Source organism: Centropristis striata, chromosome 20, assembly GCF_030273125.1.
Source record: "Centropristis striata isolate RG_2023a ecotype Rhode Island chromosome 20, C.striata_1.0, whole genome shotgun sequence".
Lineage (NCBI taxonomy): Eukaryota > Metazoa > Chordata > Actinopteri > Perciformes > Serranidae > Centropristis > Centropristis striata.
The window spans coordinates 13698477-13719319 of NC_081536.1; the positions used below are offsets into that span (position 1 = coordinate 13698477).

At 39.0% G+C, this 20843-nt stretch overlaps 3 protein-coding genes across 5 annotated transcripts in view; 2 read left to right on the forward strand and 1 right to left on the reverse strand.

Moving 5' to 3' along the window:
* Window positions 1–1477: 1477 nt before the first annotated feature.
* si:ch211-198a12.6 (uncharacterized protein LOC563253 homolog) lies at window positions 1478–7949 on the reverse strand. Of its 3 annotated transcripts, none has more exons than XM_059359391.1 (2): window positions 7783–7949; window positions 1478–5079 (listed from the first exon to the last, which is right to left on the reverse strand). In XM_059359391.1, the coding sequence occupies exon 2, from the start codon at window positions 4955–4957 to the stop codon at window positions 3302–3304; it is 1656 nt and encodes a 551-aa protein (XP_059215374.1). In that variant the 5' UTR covers window positions 4958–5079; window positions 7783–7949; the 3' UTR covers window positions 1478–3301. The 3 variants fall into 3 exon arrangements, with proteins under 3 accessions (XP_059215374.1, XP_059215375.1, XP_059215376.1); XM_059359392.1 differs by lacking the exon at window positions 7783–7949 and adding an exon at window positions 6989–7232; XM_059359393.1 differs by lacking the exon at window positions 7783–7949 and adding an exon at window positions 6550–6783.
* A 2447-nt stretch (window positions 7950–10396) lies between these two features.
* On the forward strand, window positions 10397–14517 carry ftr14l (finTRIM family, member 14-like). The gene is made up of 7 exons (XM_059359629.1): window positions 10397–11036; window positions 11138–11233; window positions 11344–11577; window positions 11695–11854; window positions 12501–12686; window positions 13231–13367; window positions 13768–14517. Exons 1-7 carry the CDS (start codon window positions 10590–10592, stop codon window positions 14146–14148), a joined length of 1641 nt encoding a protein of 546 aa, XP_059215612.1. The 5' UTR covers window positions 10397–10589; the 3' UTR covers window positions 14149–14517.
* Window positions 14518–16497: 1980 nt separating this feature from the next.
* zgc:154058 (Transmembrane protein 150A-like) overlaps window positions 16498–20843 on the forward strand; it is a 30713-nt gene continuing 26367 nt past the window's right edge. Inside the window, exons 1-2 of the mRNA XM_059359488.1 lie at window positions 16498–16718; window positions 17562–17805. Coding sequence (XP_059215471.1) covers window positions 17741–17805 — 65 coding nt within the window. The 5' untranslated portion in view covers window positions 16498–16718; window positions 17562–17740. The remainder of the gene's footprint in view (window positions 16719–17561; window positions 17806–20843) is intronic.

The following is a 20843-nucleotide window of genomic DNA, read 5'->3' on the forward strand; positions in this document are numbered from 1 at the left end:
CATAACACTTAAGGCAATGAAATTCATAGGGGTGGTATAGACTGGCCCCTGTAACGCACACACCCCGATGGCAGCATGCCCCGACACGCGTGTACTGCGAGGGCCCATTCAGTACTGCTTGCAGTCCTAGTTAGCTGTATGTTTTTTCCCCCTTTCGATCAATTGAATAGATGATCCCTGCTGTGCGTCTATTGTTCTCCTGAACACCTGGTGCTACATGGGCGACATCTGGTGTTCATTTAGAGGTATTTTCTTTTTGCTGAGGTTGGCTTGAAATCCTCCTTGTTTCGATACAAATATAAAGTGATTTTCTATTGCAGAGATTTATAGTGCAGAGTGTAAGACTGGAGGGAGACGTAGAAAAAATATAAAATGTAAACTTTAGGGCAAATGTTATGTGATCAAGTCAGGGTTATTCTTATTTGGAGCTTATCTAAAGTTTGCAAGGTCAGCTCTTAAGTGTAAAACCAGGGTCAGAATTCTTGCTTGTAGTTTAAATTTTAGTGTGGTATACACAGATAATATCTGTGTCCATCTTTTAGACTTTGTGAAACCTCACTGTTGAAAAATACTCATACAAAACGTTTTTACTCGTTCACAAACTTCAGATAAGCTCAAGATATTAATGACCCTTATTTGATCCATGAGAATGGTCGTAAAGGTACTACGCACAAGAAATGTGGTTTTGTTGGAAATGTTCTTTACACAGACAAATGGCTTGGCTATTACCATATAAATTCTGAATTACCAATACAACTGAAGCACACATCAAAGTTTTACACAATATATATCCAACAAATCTATATTTCTCTAAAATAAAAACACTGAACTCACTGTAAACCTATTCATTATATATTGTAAATTTTAAATGCATAGCTGCAAAAATATGTTGCCCCCAGTTTCACTGGATATTTTCAAACTTAAAAGAATTGTATGAAACAAGTCCAGGCTCAAGTACATGAACAAAATATATTTTATTGTCAAATCTAAATCTACAGCAAATTTAAACTTTTTACTAGCTTTGACTGTATGTTTTGATTATATATTGCTTGTTGCTTTCCAGAGTCAGTTACCAACAGAGACTCATCTAGTTATTAGCTCTGTTTAATGACAAGAAAATTGTTTAATTTCAGTTAGTGATTGTGTGGATGAAACCCTAGACTATGTTGAAAATCTAGTATTTTTCAAACCATAAAAACGTAACGGACAGAATTATTTTCACTCTATTGTGAACTCTTTCAAGCTCTTTATCATTTCATATTTTTTATCCTAATTGTATTTTTCAACATACCATTTATGTAAACCTAAAGTCTTGTTTCCCTGTACCATCGTGTTGTCTACATTGCAGTTTCTATACTTGAATGCGCGTCTCAATTGAAAAAAATGATGATTTTGTAGAAAGTATCCTAGCTTTTTATCTTTGAGGTTGAATGCTTCTCCCATTTCAAAAACGTGCTTCATTGATTAAATGCCACAAGAGAGTCAACAACCTTTATTTGTCCATATATGTGCCACTCAAACTGGGAAGGTGTTACAGGATTTACCCTTAAGAGAAGCTTATATGGATCATTTACAATTTCTCTCTACAATGAGGCCATCGACAAAAAATGAAGGGGAAAAAAAATAAAGACAATATGGTCGTAACAGTGTAAACACATGGTAATATACATGAAAGCAAAAAAGCAATAGGTATCAGTGACAACAAATTAAATTTTAGGGTAAGTTAGTATGAATAAGAACAAAAGACTCCTGAAAACCCTAACTTTTTTTCCTCGAAAAAACAGCTCGGCATACATTTCTACATAGCATGCAATAAGGCACCTATCTAAACACAAGGAAGAAACCTATGCTACAGTTTGAAGCACAATTGTTATCCAAAAAGAAAAGAAAAAGAAAAAATATTGCTCACCGTAATGTTCACTCCCATAAAAACTGTATATCTCTCATTCCCTTTCATATAACCCAAGCCATATCTAAAAAAATACATCAGTTTGTAAAAGATATCTTACACAGAACAGTAAATAGAGCGCAATCCACTGGAATTCGGAAAAAATCTTTTAAGTCTTGTAAAAGTGAGATTTTCTCATGTAGTCTTTTAGTATACACACATTTTTTTAGATCAAATTGTGATAGTTGGCGGACCAACATGAGCAAGAGTTACCTTTATTCTATATACAGGTAATTGAATTAGTCTCCAAAGCAATAAACAAAGCGTGATGTTGGATTTCGTGTACATTTGGTGCAAGGGGTACAGAGGAAACTGCACGGTAAATAATTAGGACACAGGTCATGTTGTAATATGCTACCCAGTAGGTTTTTATTTTCTATTATGCATTTACTAATGGCTAAATTGCATGTCATAGTAGAATCAGGGCGTTGGCCAATATTGCTCTCTGTACAGTCGATGCAGCAGTGCTAACCCATCGTAGACATACAAGAAAACAACCTTATAAATATACAAGATGGCTCATGTCTGATGGAGCCCAAATTCAAAAAACAAGCTGCATGAGAACACCTGCAACATGTTTATCTCCAACACTTAAAACAAATTAAACTGATAAAAATGAAGGAAAAAAGGGTGGAGACAAAGTGGACCTTACTATCAAAAATGTAATCTTTTGGAACAGCACACTAGTCACCTATACATATATATATAAAAGAAAATCATTAAGTATTTACATTGGATTTTTGATGTTTGCTTCACATGGGTTATTATGTGTGTGAAAAGAAATAACTATTTAAATCAAAACAAGAAGTTATTGTTTAATTGTGTTGGTAGCCTTGGATAAAGTTGCAGCTGAAAAGCGCATGTGCCCACCTGAAAAGGTACATAAACTCAATTCTTCTATCAAAAAGACTAACCAGAGGGTGAAGCACACTTTCCCCAGGTAACAATTTTTTTTTTTAGATCACCAAATCACATTTTTTTTTTTCATTTAAAAGTGTTCAAAAGAGGTCCTGGAGCAAGTGAAGCACAATCACAAACAAGAATAGAGGCTCCTTCACAATCTATTATTATACCCTCTTCATACTGAGCACAAAGTCCTGGGTTCAGCTCTGAATTATAGGTTACACAGTCTTTCCTCTTGTCGAAGACTTGTGTTACTGTCCTTTTATTGTCATCTGCTCCACTTCAATATAGCAATGTGCTGACCTGACCACTGTTGTCTATAGAACTAGGCCTGATGTTGGTGTGGTAATGTCAAGGATGGGACCATTGGTGGAACAGAAAACAAGGGAAGGGGCAGCAGGGGTGTTTTTCGCTTGCATGGGACATCATTAACAAAGGGGAAAGGGGTGCTCACTGGTCTACATGGATCCTATGATGTCTGGAGAGGGAAGATGAATGGTTAAAGCCTTTTCCACACTGAGAGCACCTGTACGGTTTGTCAACAGACAGGATGCGCTGTTTTGGGAAGGCGTTGTTTGGGAATCCCTTCGGTGTGGGGATGGGGCTGTACTGCTGCGGTTGCGGCTGTGGCGATTGTGGCTGCTGCTGCTGCTGTTTGTTCTCCAAGTGAACTCTCTGATGCCGAGCAAGGGAGGAGGAGTGATTGAATCTTTTGCCACAGTGAGCGCAGGTGTAGCTCTTTCCTTCTGAGTGGACTCTTTGGTGCCGGGACAGGGAAGAGGAATGATTGAAGCCCTTGTCACAGTGGTGGCACATGTAGGGCTTGTCTCCCTGCTGGTGCACCCTCTGCTTTGGGGGAGTGCCGTAGGTCAAGGTTTTCCCAGGCTGCGGTGGAGAAAACACTGGATTCTGCAGGTGGGTCTTGTGATGGCGAGAGAGAGAAGAGGAGTGATTGAAGCCCTTATTGCAATGTCTGCAGGTGTAGGGCTTTCCTCCGGCGTGGACCTGCTGGTGCTTCTTCAGATGGCGTTTGCGGACAAAACTCTTCCTGCACATGTTGCATTTGTACGGCTTCTCACCCGAGTGGATCCTCTGGTGCTCTCTCAGAGTGGCAGCAGCCGCAAAACATTTTCCACATTGTGTGCATCGATGGGGTTTGTCTCCGAGCACGACGGCAGCATGGGTCTTCTGGTGCTGCTTCAGGTTGGAAGTTGTGGCGAAGCCTTTGCCACACTGGCCACAGGTATATGGCTTCTCACGTGCATGGACCTCCTGGTGCTTTTTCAAATGCCTTCTGCGGACAAAGCTCTTCCTACACTGGGTGCACTTGTAGGGCTTGTCCTCTGAATGCATTTTCATGTGCTCTCTCAGGGTGATCGCAGCTGCAAAGCTCTTACCGCACTCCGAGCATCTGTGTGGCTTGTCTGGCAAATGAATCATCTGATGAGACTTGAGGCTGAAGGCATCAATAACATCTTTTCCCATAATCTCAACTCCAGGAGGAACATAGGGCTTTTCTTTCATGTGAATCTTCATGTGCTGTTTGAGGCTGGCCTCCACAGCAAAGCTCTCACCACAGTGGACACAGATGTAAGGGTTGAGGTCCTTGTGGATCTCAAAGTGTTGGTGAAGATCGGCTATGCTGCCAAAAATCTCCCCGCATTCGTTGCACTGCAGGCCATGGGCTTCATGTATGATTACACCATTCTCAGACTCCACTGTCAACTCCCCGCCATGATCGGACTCCACTTTCACCACATGCTCGCTTTCCGCCTTAAGCAGCACCTCTCCCAGCAGAGTCTCCCCTCCTGACGTCTTGATTTCTGCACCCGTGAAACAGTGCATGTCACCATGTTCCACCTTAATGTAATCATGGTCTGTTTCGGCTACAATTGCATCCACACAGGCTACAGCTCCGAGCTCCGTACCCAGTCCCTGGATCTTTAAGTCTGAGCCGTGGATCTCCAGCTCTAATCCACGCTTTTCTTCTGTCATGATCTCCGTTTCTGCTCCATAGTGAAGGTCGACATGGCTGTGGGCTATGACACACTCCGACCCAAGTGTGTCAAGGCCCGGCGTGTCACATTCAGTCTCTGACTCGGCCATGAGAACACACTCCAACCCCACGACCTCCGTTTTCTTGCCGGACGATGACACAAAAGGGAATCGGGGGATATAGATCGTTTTTGGGGGCAGTTGCTCGTTGGTGCTCTAGTCAGTGACCAGACCTGCAAAAGAGAAAAATATAAAAAATAATAATTAATTGCCTTTATTCACCAGGACAGTTAAACTTTTACCTGACATGTGTTTCATCCATTGCAAAGCTATTACTGAAAGTTAGCTTTTGTTCAAATGTTTTTTTAGTAAGTCAGAGATAATAGCATTTTCCTGGTGTAATGACTTAATACAACCCTGATTACAAACGAGTTGACACTGTAAACATGAATAAAAACAGAAATCAAATTAAGCAAACATTTTCCCATTCTGCACATTAGATATCTTGTCTTTGTACTGTTAAAAATCATTGCATTCTGCTTTTGTTGTGATTCTTATGGCCTCCTTTTTTGGAATTGGGGTTGTACATTATGAGTTATGAATGGTACAAAGAAATTATCATGTTTCACATACTGAAATTTGCATGTTTATATCGAAACATATTTCAAGTATCACTCTGAAATTGGGTTTATCTACAAAAACATTTTGACAACTGATAATTTTTTGATATGATTGTAACTCGAACCACTTACTGAGGACTCTAGACACAATTATGGAAGAAACAACAAACCAAATATTAAGTTATAAGAGTCTTTCCCAGAGACACTGTTCGTTGATGGTTATATTTTTTTTATCATCATCTGATTTTGACCCACTCCCCTGGAGAAGGAGCTGTGCTCTCTCAGGACAGCCCTGCAGTACCTCAGCCAACACAAACATCCCCATAGTTGGTAACAGCAAAGACAAGAGGTGGTGTGTTTGGTTAACACAATAGGTGACAAGTGTGACAAAAGGATGCTCTTAATACTAAATAAAGGCAACAACTCTGAACTAATGTATATACATTTACTGTGTGCTGGTTTGGTCTAAAGAAAAACAACAAACAACTCTCGGTTTGCTGGACTATGCTTAGAAAACTCAAATGCGTTAAATTGAGCAATACACAGACTCCTAGTAGATTATATGCATTTCTCATAACTGCAGGCATCACATCTCATCAGCTGGCAAGAAGGCAATACTCCTTAGCAAGCTAAGTGATCAATTAGCTAGCCAAGTTAGCGCTCAAGGCGAGCTTCACCTCACTAGCTAACACAATTGATAAAATCAAAGTGGACCGCATCATGATCAAGCTCTCAATTCTGACTTAATCCGCAAGCCGAAACCTGACCGACCTGCTTATGTCGTTTATCCCCGCAGTTCGCTTTGCGTTATTAATAAGTGTAACTTAAAGGTATAGAAATGTTTAAAAGGCAACGCTTTGTTATTAAACACTGAACTGCTGGTTGCTAGCCTTCAATAACAGCTACAAATAGCCTTCATAGCCGCTAGTTAGCTGGCTATGGTCGAGGGGCGACTGGTTAACGACAAAACAGCATTGTGTTAGCTGCTAATGTGTTCGCAATTTAGCCCGCTAACTAGCTTCGTAGCAAAAAGCAACATGCGAGTAATTGAAGTAAGGGCTTCAATAAGAGCGAAATACTCACATTAAAGCGGGTAATTGAAATACGTTACTTGGTGGTATTTATGACACAGCTACCGACGCGGAAATTGTTCTTGTGCGAGTATTAACAGGCCATCTTGTTGTGCCACACCAGCACTTCCAGCTAGCCAAGATGACATGCTCGCCTAAGATGGCTGCCGCTAGCTAGTTAGCAGCGTTAGCTTCCGCCCTTCATAACATGTTGAATTAGAGCGACCCCGAGTGAGACAAAATCACGCAAAGCTTAGCCAAACATGTCCACTACCACAAACAAATTATATTAAATCGCCCTTTTATGAATTAGCCCCACATATGTCACTGTAGACCAAATTAGCAGGCTAGGAGCCACACCGTGAATCCGACCAGGAGTTGGCTAGCTGTAACAAAGATGGCTAACCGTGAGGGCGACCAATGCTGCGCGGGAAAGGACGCCTTTTACTTACATAAGAATCCAGGCTGAACACAAATCTCACACCAAACGCAGTTAGAAAACCAGTATTGGGATAGGAAAGCGCACAGGTTAGTGTTTGAGGAGCAGTGTGAGGGAGCAGGGTTAATGTTGGCTCCGGACCTGAAGCTCCTCTACTGCGGCAGCACCACACAAACCGCACCACCACTCTCCAATGGCGGCCTGCTGATGTTAGCAGCTATCCAGCCGAGACTATATTAGCGTGCTGGCTACATAGCCATGATGCCAAGCTAACAAGCCAGCTAATCCAGTCTGCTAGCACGGCTAAAGGCTGCTCTCCACTTTAGTACTAGCCTGGAGATTGTAAAACATTGGAGCGGAAGCTTTGCTCAGCCGCCCATCCGACCATGTTAAGTCTGGTTTTTGCATGCATAGATAAACTGGATACATGAAAGGGCGGCTAGGTCGATTCTATAACGAACATGTCTCAAAAATAACCTGGATGAGATTCAAAAGCTGAACTAGTTCTTAAATTATACCAGTGTGCCCCTGTGCTGGGCTGCTTTTCAAGCAGAACAAAATGTATCAACCAATGCGAGTCTGGGCCTGTATTTTTCCATTACAAAGTTCGGTACTATCACAACCAGAGACACAAAAATAAACAACCCACCCGCTGGCTACCATAATAAATAGCAGCAGCGATTATATTTAGTTAAACAGAGACTTGCCCCTGGCTTAACACTGCTGGAGTAATTTAAACGATGAATAATCACTAGGAGTAAGAACCACACCGGGTTTAAATCTGTAAATAATTGCATGCACACCCACCTTATGTCCTTTTACTTTTTGATTGCTGAAGAGAGAGAAAAAAGAGAATCGTTTATATGCTTCAAACTCTGGGTTGATGAGGGCTTTGCAAGCTGTTGTGAGGCTCGTCAAAGTGCTGTGTGTCTTCCTCTCTCTCTGCCTGTGTGTGTAGCTGGCGCCACTGCTCATCTGGCGCCAACGTTGGACGACCGACGCACTTTAGCGAAAGCAATCTTTGTCATTTCAATACAGCGAGGAGACCAGTACCGCCCCCAGCAGGCCGGGAGACAAACTGCAAGTCAGAGCAAATGTATTTGTATAGCACCATTCATACAAAAGGTTCAGAGCAGTAGTGGAATTTAACTAAGTACATGTACTCAACTACTGTACTTAAGTACAATTTTGATGTACTTTTACTTTACTGGCCCCAGTGTATTTGGCTGTACTCATACATGTTCATAGACCGACCAGAGCTCTGATGTCTGCAAATGAGTCATACCTGGATGTGCCTAAATGCAGGCTAAAAACTAAAAGCGATCGATCTTTTGCAGTGGCTGCCCCTAAGCTGTGGAACAGTTTACATTTTACTGCATATCCGGTCATCAGAGACTTTGGACATTTTAAAATCTTCTCTTAAAACTCATTTTTTTCTCCCAGGCTTTAGAACCTGTGTGAGAAGAGAGTTGTTTATGTGTGTTGTTTGTTGTATATCTCATATCATATATTACTAGATGAAATTGTTTTTTTAAATTTTATCTTTGAGTTTATTGTTATTCATTTATGTATCTTTTGGGATTTTTTGTTGTTATTCATTTATGTAGAGCACTTTGGTCAACCTTGGTTGTGTATAAGGTGCTCTAGAAATAAAAGTGACCTTGACCTTTACTTGAGTATTTCCATCAATTCAGGTTAAGATTTAACATAAAAACATGATACATTTAAAGTGATTTTTTTAAAAATAAAACCTCATAACAGTATACAAAGTAGTTACACTGAGCCCTACTTTGAAATAATTAAAAAGCTGCTTACATAAATGCATCAATAATAAAAATCAGATAATATATTTGGAATATATATAACGATCTGAATGGGGCAATTCTGCATAATAAGTACTTTTATATTTGATACATTACGTACATTTTGATGCTGTTACTTTGCACTTTTACTTCAGTAAGTTTTGAATTCAGGACTTTTTTAATATACAGTCTGTGACTTGACTTTTACTTGCAGTGGAGTCAATTTACAGTGTGGTAGTAGTTCTACTTAAGTAAGGGATCTGAATACCTTTTTCACCACTGATTCAAAGTGCTTTACATAGGTACAAAAATACATGAAAATACATCAGACATTGAAACAAACATTAAAATGAATGTAATGCAACAATGTAATTAATGAATGTACTTGTACTTGTACTAGAATAAATAAATAAATGAACATTTGAAGGGTCAGAACTGTTTTTATTGTGTCAGCAATCGAGTTTCGGTTAGATTTAAGTCACAGCTATTAAATGTTAAATCGTACATCCTTACTCACTTCATCTTACATTTTCCTATCATCAGGTGTGCATGAAGATGTTATGCTCTTTTTAAAAATATGAAATTATAAAGTTATCTTATCGATATTGGTGATGAGAAACAGTTAATTGTCAGTTAGTTACTGGTTAACAAAAATCAATATCATGTGTCCATCCTCTTTGATTCTACTTTGGACATTTACACAGTGATCTCACATCTTGGACAAAAGTAAATGTTCTAAGTATGGCTACTACTGTTATTGCAGGCCACTTTCTAAAGCATAAGGTTTTGATATTTGTGTTTTCCATGAGTTAACTTGTAGAAACACTTACTTAAGACCAAGTGAGGTAGTCAAGCACAGTACAAGTGAAAATTGCCACAATAATACAATCTTAACAGACAATATCGCAAAGAATGGAAGAAGCAAACTATACAGGATGAGGTAATTGAATATAATATAAGGGATAGAGACTACACAGAGGGGTATATATTTCACGTAGTAATGAATTAGTCCCACAAGATGCTGCTGTTTTCACAACTCCAGTGTTTTGCCATGACAGTATGGGCAGCACATATTGTACATAATACAGACTAAAGATAGGCATAACACAAATGTATGTCGAAACAAAACAAGGTGAAGGTCACTCCCTGACAATGTAGATTAAAAAGAAAATAGTGTGCTTATGAGCTGTGTAGGTTTTTACAGGTGAGTCTGATAGGTATGACACATGGGAAACATAAGATAAGATAAGACAAGATAAGGCTTGATTTACCTTATCTATTATACAAAACATTGATATCAACAGTCTTAATCTACTACTTATACTGAATGTTGTTTATTGATGCTATCCTTTTCCTCAATTAAGTAATATAAATATTTTTACATTTTCAGATAAAAAGTTATACTTTAAATCATCTTGTTTAATTATAAAGCACTATACATACATAATGAAGCACCTTTGTTATTCTGGTAGTTTCAGCTTTTCCTCTTCTTTGTCTCAACACTCTTTGTTTCGGATATTATAGTAACACCCATTCTCAGCCTATTAAACGCCCAACCAGGAATACTGGTTTTACAATGAGAGTAGAGCACATAGCTAACATTCTGTCACACACAGCGTCATTCACACAGTTTCACCGAAGCTGTTCACTCCAGGAACTCATTTTCTCTGTGGATACTGCTTCCTGCTCACTTTTGGTCGAGCTGTTGATCTCAACACATTAGAGGTTAACAACTGAAGAGGTTAACAAACTGCTGCAGAGCTTAATCACCTGTGGATTTTCATTCATATCTTCTGGACATCTCTTTTAAAGATGTCCCACCCTAGCACTCTGGATTTAGACAGATACAGCACCCTGGATAACTCTCGTCGCTCTAACAGTCGTAGCCAGTCCAGGTCCCAGTCCAGGCACCAGGGCAGGTCACACGGCCGGTCACAAGTCAGGTCAGAGGCAGCGTACGGGGACGTCGTGTGTGACTTCTGCACAACAAGGAAGGAAAAGGCTGAGAAGTCCTGCCTGGTGTGTCTGGCGTCTTACTGCGAGACCCACGTCCAGACTCACTATGACTACCCTGCCCTGATGAAACACAAGCTGGTCAAAGCTACGGGTCAGATGAGAGAGAAGATCTGTGCACAGCATGACAAGCTGCTGGAAGCTTTCTGTCGCACTGATGAGACATCAGTGTGTGTTCTGTGCATGATGGATGAACACAAACACCACGACATCGTCCCGGCTGGCACTGAGAGGACCGAGAAACAAGTGAGTGGTGAAATCTATCTGTTCTGCTTGACTTTTGGTTATATTTGAAAGTTGATTTACTGAACAAGGGTAACATGAGCACTCTAATGTCATTATTACAGAAACAACTTGGTACCACGCTGCACAAATCTCAACAAAGGATCGACCAGAGAGTTAAAAAGTGGCAGGATCTTCATCAAGCTGTTGAAGCAGTTAAAGTAAGCAAAAAAATCATCACACGTAGGTCACACTACTTTAAACACAGCATGATGCTTTCCCGTCCAGATTCTATCACAACTCTCCCTCTGTCTCTGATGTGTCTCATCAGCACTCAGCTCAAACTGCCCACGAGGAGAATGAACGAATCTTCACCGAGCTTCTGCTTTCCATCGAGAGGAAGTACAATGAAGTCAAGGAGATGATCCGTTCCCACGAAAGTACCACTGTGACACGTGGGGAGCTGCTGCTGGACCGCTTGGAGGAAGAAATCACTCTGCTGAGGAAGAAACACAACGACCTGGAGAAGCTCTCACACACTGATGATCACATTCACTTTCTGCAGGTGAGGCTGATCTGAACTGAGGACTTTGTATGGTGTAATAATCAGGGGTCTTCCTAGAAGACAGTAGTTACATGAAATGTTTAGGCTAATCTCTATCTTCCGCTACCATTTCACCAGAGCTGGCAGTCTCTGTCAGGCCCCTCAGGATATGAAGACCTCAACAACGTCAGTGTCGTTCCCAATTACTCTTTTGATGCCACCAAGAGAGCCATCGCTTCACTGAAATTGCAAGTGGAGGAAGTCAGCAAGACAGAAATGACCAAAATCTCAGGAGCAGGTACGAAAACTTATTGTCTCTTCATCTCAAGTAGCACTGATCCCTCACTGATTTTGGCCATAACTGAAGTATTTATACACTAAAGAAAACAAAGTTTAAGTTTCACACAAATGTCAAATAGGATAAAATGTTTTAGTGATTTTATATCCAAAGGGTCAAAGGTCAACTTCACTGTGACACCATCAGGTTTTAAAAAACAGGTTTTTTTTTGGCCAATGTTCAACACCATAACTTAAAAACAGAAGGGGAGATTGTGACCATATTTAACATCTGGTCGGATACTGAATTGGTGACAGTAATCTTGGGTGCCCAACTTGAAACTGTGATTGAATAGATTGTATGTGCTTATGTGCATTGGTTTTGCTGATACTGAGGTAATTTTTATTGCGCCATGTGACAAAGCTCTGTATCAGTCCTCTGTACTCTAAAAATAGTCTCTAAGCAAAGACGGCATGTTTCTTACTGGAGTAATAAATGTACAGTGATATTTTTCATTTCTCATAAATAAACTCAATAACTTTTATTAAAATCCTTCTTCACAACATATAACAGCATACAACCACAAGGCAGTGATTTTAGTTTTAGTCTGCTGTCCCTTTTATAAAGCTTATGCTGCCATGTTTTTTTTTTATCTTCCTCTTTATAGTGAAGGATGTCTACATCACACAAGAAGGTGAGACAAAGACAAGGAGAGAATCAATTTTGAGGGATGAACCCAGGATAAGGGAAGAACCAAGGACAAGGGAAGAACCAAGGACAAGGGAAGAACCAAGGATAAGTGAAGAACCGAGGACAAGTGAAGAACCGAGGACGAGAGAAGATTTCCTAAGATGTGAGTTATTGGGTTACTTTTTTTTTTTTTACTGAGAATTAACTTGTTTTTAACTTTTAGCACCAAGTCAGCAAGGCTGCTTGGCAGTTTTATCAAAGCCCACACATACAAGCAATCAAGCAAGTGTTTATGTAACCTATTAACAAGTTTAAATATGACAGTCATGGTGACAAGTAAAACTTCTCCATCATGACTACACCATGTGGTGAAAAGACTGAACATAGAAGACAGAAACTATGCTGCTTGCAGAACTGGTTTGGTGAAATGTAAGAAAGCCAACCTACAGTTCAGTATCACTTAAACAAACACAGGTGTTCCTGTTGGTACTCCACCTGTTGAAAGCATTTTTACAAGCTCAGAGGTGTAAACAAAAGGTTTAAACTAACTTTGTCATTTCTAAATATGTAAGTGTCACAAGTATTTAGTTGCAGTATGTGATCTAATCTCAAAAAAGATAAATACCAAAACACAACATAAAAAATGAATCAGATTCTAAACAACAACCCAGAGAGGATAAATAATGACTTTGTTTCACATTGTTTAGACTCTAGCCAGTTGATTCTGGACGTCAACAGTGTCCATCGCCACCTTCACCTCTCTGAGGGAAACCGAACAGCTACGATGAAGCAAGAGCCCAGGAACTACCCCGATCACCAGGACAGATTTGACCACTGGCAGCAGGTGAGACTTTACTGCCTGTGAGGATGTAACTATGTGGCTGAAAAGAGGCTGAGGGAAGTTAAGTTGTTACAAATGATACAGAGCTAAACGTTGTGATGAAGGGGTGAAGATAAACCTGAATATAGACTTAAGACACTTTACGTCTTTAAATTTTATCCTTCAATTGGCCGACTGAAGCAGCTCAAGTTTTAGACTAACTGAGGAGAATAAATCAATGTATTTTTTTCATTTTGAATTCAATGAATTTTCCTCCTCTCTCAGGCTTTTAGTATTAGTCTTTGAATTCTTACAGTAAAAGTGCTTGTAGTTGTCCAGTTGCTTGAAACTCTCATCTTAACAGCTATAATTAGCCGTGCAAACACTTTGTTTTTATTCACTTATTTTGTCCTTTCCATTGCAGGTGTTGTGCAGGGACAGCTTGGCTGGTCGTTGTTACTGGGAGGTGGACTGGAGGGGAACAGAAATAGACATAGCTGTTACCTACAGGGGAATCCGCCGTAAAGGAAACAACAATGAATGCAGCCTGGGCTGGAACGACAAGTCCTGGAGTCTGTACTGCAATGACTCCAAATTCTCCTTTGTGCACGGTAATAGGAGCAAAGAAATTGCAGCTCCCGTGTCATCTCGTATTGGCGTCTACCTGGATTATGCAGCAGGAACCCTCGCATTTTACAGCATTTCTGGTGGCATGCAGCTTCTGCACAAAGTGCAGACTACATTCACACAGCCCCTCTACCCTGCATTCAGCGTGTGGGGCTATGGTACTAGTATAAGACTGTAATCGAGTTGCTATAGTGTGAGTAGTTTGCATCTAATTTACCAAATATTCCCAATATTGTTGTAAATATGTGATGCAGGGCATTTGATTAATTCTTTTTGTTCAGCTTGCAGCTAAAAGTAATTTTTTCCTCATGTTTGAAAGATAGAATGACTGTTTTTTTAATGATAAAATTGATCTGTTTTTGTTCTTTTGATCACTGATTGTTGTTTTGGGGCAATCTAGTCTACAAAAAGTGTCAGGTATAATAGAAACAATATGTAATAATTGAATATCATGTTTTTTTTCAAAATGTTCAATATCTTTTTTAAATATTATGTTAAAGCATGTTATATTTATATAAATGGTATGTTATAAATACAATTTAATCAAAACATTTTTAAAGAGTGGTTTGTTTACCTTGATTGAAGTAAATCAATTTTGGTTAGTGAGTTAAGAGTAGTGGTGGAGTACTCAAGTAACAACTAAGTACTCAAGGACAGTACTTAAGTACATTTTGAGGTAGGCCTACTTGTACTTTATTTGAATATTCCAATTTTATGTAACTTTATCCTTTTATACTTACTTATTTTTCAGGTCAAGATTTAGCATAAAAAACATGATAAAATTATAGTGATTAGACATTTTTTCAATTGCACCTCATAACAGTATATTAATTATATAGTATTTAAAGTGAGCCCTATCTTGAGAAATGTTAAATGCTGCTTACATAAATGCATCAGTAATATTCAATAACATATTTTGAATAAATAAAACAATCTGAGTGGGGCCATTCAGCATAACAAGCACTTTTAAGTACATTTTTGATGCTCGTGCTTTTGTACTGAAGTGAAGTAATTTTACAGGGTGGAATTGCTACTTTTACTTAAGTAAGGGATCTGAATACTTTTTCCACCACTGGTGGTAAGGTTCTTTTTTGTCATTGTTTATCACAATTAGAGGCTGTAAAACCAGAAGAAAATGATTTATTTTGGCCTCTTGGGGGCAGTAGCTTCACCTGAAGTTAGTCTCTACCAGAAACACCTTTCACATTACAAATTGTTTCCTGAATGTGGGAAAAAAACAACTCATGGGAAATGTATTTGAAAAGATAAGAAACATTTATTAAACACATTTGCAGATTCTAAGAGTTATATATGTGTGGGATTGGAAAGTAAGCTACTCTGTGAATTAGCTTATTATAGGTTATAGGATTAAAAAAAAAAAGGTAATCCTTAAGGTAGTTCAAGAGAGAGACATTATCACAGTAAAGCTCCAGGGGGCATCAGAAACAAGTCTTAAGTTTGAGGAATCTCTCTCTCTCTCTCTCTCTCTCTCTCTCACACACACACACACACACTTACACACACACACACACACACACGGAGAGAGAGAGACCAACCAAACACACACACACACACACACACACACACAGGATATATACCTTCATATATACAGGTTTTGTTATTATCTCCTTACATCCATGGTTCAAATTTAACTATAGATATAGACCTACTTGACTTTTTGTCTCAGTCGTCTGACTTCCCTGTGAAAGAAGAGAACGACCCCATCAATCTCTGATAATGATCAACTGGGAGAGGAAGGACATAAAACAGAACCGCTTGTTGTTGATTATGTTTTTGTATGAAACTAAGCCCAAATAACGGAAAAATCTAAAATATATAAAATGCGATTTAAAATATTTTATAGTTTCTTCGGCAAGCATAATAAGTAAATATAATATAAAGTATCGATATACATATATATATATATGTATATATATATGTATATATATATATATATATATATATATATACATATATATATATATAACAATCTATTTTTCACTAATTTACAATATATGTGCAATATAAAATAACTCGAAAAACCATATGTGCAATTTTAACAATAAGGTTCAATAGCAGCCTTGTAAGTATTTTTTGTATATGTATATCTGTGTATGTATACAATACGATTTAAAATATTTTATAGTTTCTTCGGGAAGCATAATAAGTAAATATAATATAAAGTATCGATCGTACTTCTTCATCTGAATTGTGTTGCTAGGAAACGGCTGGGTTCCGAGTTTACTGTACGTTAGGGTCTCACACTAATAAACCAGAAAGTCCAACAAACTCAAAAATTAGTTGTGAAATGTTCTGCTGCTAACAAACTACTTTAGTTTTTCTTGAACTGCCTAATTATACTGAAAAAGACGACAATGTGACAAAGCTGCCCTGGTGTCGTTCTTTGTGTGTTTGACCCCGCCGAACCGGTGCGCCACGAAACGTAAATGCAACGCACACTGTTACTCCAGGTCCTGTGGGGGCGGAGTCAAACAGCTGGATACTCTGGAGTGTCTCGTGGCGGCGATGCAACGAGACCGAGTGTGAGAGCGAGCCTCCCCCCACTGTTATTCAAAGCGAAAAACGGCTAACGGGACCTCAAGAAAAGACAGGATCGGATATAAAACAAGGCTTCACCGTGTCTTGCGGGTACAGAGTGGAATAGTTTTGGGCTACCCGGGGTGAGGAGGACTGATCGGCGTGCTCAAAGTTACAAAAAACAGCATAAACTTGCTGCTAACACAGAAGGTGAGTGGACACAGATTTGCTTTGGATGCTCGACGTTGTGGCAAGCTAGAAGGTGAGCATCTGTTAGTATGTGCCATGAGAAAGAATGTAGCAAACCAAACATTAGTGGTAAATAAAAATATGAATACAGCTACGTGTAATATGTTACTTATTATAAAGGAAAGCCTTTATTCTTAGGAAATAGACTAGTAAAAAGCAAACTTGAAGTAACTTAATCAACGTTTTCTAATGCTAAAATGGAACTAACGACTGGATAAGATCAGTCCTGTATCAACACATCCGTAACGTATACACACACACACACACACACACACACACACACATATATGTATATATATATGTATATATATATATATATATATATATATATATATATATATATATATATATATATATATATATATATATATATATGTGTGTGTGTGTATATATATATGTATATATAACAATCTATTTTTCACTAATTTACAATATATGTGCAATATAAAATAACTCTCGAAAAACCATATGTGCAATTTTAACAATAAGGTTCAATAGCAGCCTTGTAAGTATTTTTTGTATATGTATATCTGTGTATGTATACAATGTCTTATTTTCTTTATTTTCTACCCATCAAAGCTTCATGAAAGATTTAATTGATGTTGCATTGCATTACAGGTGTTTTTGTTTGTAATCTCTTCCCTAAATTCCTCCTTATTCATTAAATTGCTGAGAGCATCACATAAACCCTGACTATACAGAGTCTAACTCTGATTACTCTAACTGCCAGGGTTTAATGGTGATTGCTTCCTTTGTAGGTGAATGATCCTGACCCTAACTCACATCCCTTCTCTCATTCACCAGCGAAAAGGACACATCTGTCCTTGCCAGTGTCCCGTCTACCGTCCTCCAGCTTCAAGAAAAATGAATCAGTCTGTGGCAATGCAGCTGTCAGTCACACTCAGTTAAATGTTACTTGAGCAGATATCGCTCGGCTGGCCGAAGAGGAAAAAGAAGAAAGGGGCTGCTCAAGGTGCTGGAAGATGTCTCTCTGGATGATACTGCCTGTTAGCCTCCCAGTTCTGACCATCACTGGGATATGGGTTGTGTAAGTATTACATTTCTCAGTAAAAATACTGTAAAAATGAATGTTTCAAGCTCATGATCAAACACGACTAAGTACCCCTTCAATCAACTGAGACTGATATGCTTTGTCAATCTGTCTAGGTAATGAGTGATGCTCAGCGCACTCAGCGCAAGTTTCATGGTTTCCCATGAAATCCTGTTACTGTATTGCAAAAAATGTCATGTCTGGATTGTTAACCACAAGGTTTCAATATAAACTTTGTCAGCAATTCACACCATTTATTTTAAATGCAACCAGGCACAACGAAACACGTTATCCCCAGCACATTTACAGCATATTACAGTGATGAACAATAGCACACCTTCACTATCCATGTGCAGTAGTATAATAAAGCAAAAACTGGCCCACTATGGTACTCCATGCAGGCAGTTTTACTGCTTAATAGAACCATAAAACTAGTTTCACACAAACCTGTTGTGCCTGCATAGCCATTAACTAGTCACAAGCATATTCATATTCATTTTGAATGCAATGAAAATTGCATATTTAATAATAATCATATATATATGATTTTTGCAAGTTTATGTTCTTTTCAGTTTCTTTGTTTCCTCCTTATTAACTTTTACTTGCACATACAAAAAATTAAATATCAAAGTAATGGACAAAATTTTGCAAATTATCTTTCACATAGAGCACACATATTGATACTGGTCATATCCTAATGAGTTACAAATCCGTTGTTTATGTTGAAGCAAATAACTTTACTTCGCCTTTGTTGCCTCCAGGAGAGCAACACTGCATATTTACCCTGAATTCCTGGGAGCCATGGTGATTGCATGTGGATTAACACTCTCCAGGAAAGATCTGGGATTACCAGAACTCTTTTTAAACGAGAGACATGCAGGTTCTCTGTTAATTATCTGCATTTTCTGAGCAGATGCATCGGAGAGGAAAAAGAGTGATTGCCTCCTGGTTATGTTCTGGCTGACAGCTCTGCTCTCTGCTCTGTTATTACTTTTGGAGGAGGAATGTTCACCCAGAGGGGAGAGAGACAGATGTCCTAATTCCAGATTGTCGTAGTCGGCACCTACTGTGATACTATGATGAGTTGCGTGGGGAGTGCACGGTCTAATCAGGTGCCAAAGCGGAGACCTTGCACACCAATTAGTGTTTGTGTGGCTGCTCTGCAATCCAATCCGGAGTGTGTATTCAGGTGTGCAGGGCTTTGCAGACAAGCTTCAGGCTGAGTTGGAGAACGTGCAGCTGAAAATTAAGTGCTAGCATTGCACATTTCTCTCCTGTTTTGGCATTTCTGAGCTAGAAGTTGATCTGAGTTAAGATGCCAACCGCTGCTGACAGTCGGTCCCTTTAAAGCTATTTCCTTCCTGTTACCTTGACAAGGGCGCCTTGTTTCTAAGAGCAGTCAAGGGTCCTTTTCCAGGCTAGTGGAATGTCAAAGGATGTGACATGTTGCGTAACCCCCTCTTTCACTGTTGGTGAGAGGGTGGGAGTAAGGTAAATATTGGAAGGTGGTAATAGAGAGCGTAAGCCGAACTTTCACCCAGCATCTGGCAGCTACGAAAGGTCTGTGTGGAGGCAGAGGAAGGCTTCTGCCCACCCAAGAGACTTGGCTTTCATTCTTTTTGCTGACCTTTTATGAGTTAACCCTATGATCCCAAAGCAGAGTGTTTTCTTTTTTTTTGCTCCTGTTTTATTTTACTCACTGTGGCTTCATTTTTCCTGCACTTCCATGGAAACAGCACAATTATATCTTAATGTAGGGAGAAGTCAAAGATATCTTTTGTGCAGTATAACACATTTTAATACCATAAATAATAGAACGTTGTAAGTTTAATTTCTATAATAATATATTTGACAAAAATTGGGAAAAATTGCATCTATATATGCAACATTTTTCCAAGTTTCCACAAGTGTTACCATTACCGTGAAAAATGAGACTTCGCATGCTATACATATTATTGAATTCATTTTTACAACCTCTCCTGTCCTGTCCTCTCCTCTCTGCTCTGTGTAAACAGCCTGGAGTTCAGTTCACTGAATTCTTGTCACATAACTGTTAGTCTCAGTTGAGTCACTCATGGCTTCCCAGTTATACTGAGGTGCACAGAATGTAATGTTTTTTACAGGATCTGGCTCTGCAAATAACGTTTTAAAGGCATGTCCAGTAAAGTGATGGTGATGAAATATCACTATTTTAAGCAGGGATGCACCAGATCAATACTGATGTCTGATATTCAGTTTAAAATGCTGTATGTTTCCAAGCACACTAGCTTATAATGCCAGCATTCATTCATAGTTTGTGCATCACACCCTTTCCTGGTTTCTGATATGTTATTTTGCATAGCTTTTGGGAATTCTCACTTTCCATACCAGATTGTTTGTGAAAGTCCTTATTCAACCCTAAATAAAATAAACATGATCTCTTCCACCATATATTGCTCACAGGCCTGCAATTACAGTTTACAACCACTGCTGAGCTTTGGTCTAATTATATAAACAAACCTATTATTACTAAGCCTCCTCCGAGTTTAGTTTCACATACCGCTAAAAAAGATCACTTTATTTAGAAATGTCCCGTAGCTGCACTGCTGCTATTTTAGCTTTGGAAGCTGTCCAGATACAAAAACATGCCTCAAAAGTTAAGGAAAACTTTACTGCTGGCTGCAGCTTATTTTCCTGTATATTTTTTGTCCTAATGAAGTCTCTTGGTGATGCCCTACAGTTACTGTAAGCTTCTTTTGTTTTTGGTGTCATTGTATTGGAGCTCTGACGGCAATATTTCACTCACGGCACTGGGTTTCCTCACTGTGTCATGCAAGAGCAGTGCTCTTTACATGTCAGCCATATGGCTTATATGACTTTTTGACATGCTGATTTAAATATCCTAATGCCAACCAATAACCAAATGTTGCCACCCTGTACAGCAGTCAGTCCATGCCAGATGTGAATCTTACAATCATATGTTAGAAAAGGAAGAAGATAATTACATTTTGATTTAATTCTGCTGACCTCTGCTTGCTCATACTGAAGATAAGCAA

Bases quoted from the DNA above. Each gene is read 5' to 3' on its own strand.
- si:ch211-198a12.6 (XM_059359391.1), bottom strand. From the start codon at position 4,957: ATGGCCGAGTCAGAGACTGAATGTGACACGCCGGGCCTTGACACACTT.
- ftr14l (XM_059359629.1), top strand. From the start codon at position 10,590: ATGTCCCACCCTAGCACTCTGGATTTAGACAGATACAGCACCCTGGAT. The intron at 11,578-11,694 runs GTGAGGCTGATC...CCATTTCACCAG, and splicing joins ATCACATTCACTTTCTGCAG to AGCTGGCAGTCTCTGTCAGG. The intron at 11,855-12,500 runs GTACGAAAACTT...TCCTCTTTATAG, and splicing joins GACCAAAATCTCAGGAGCAG to TGAAGGATGTCTACATCACA.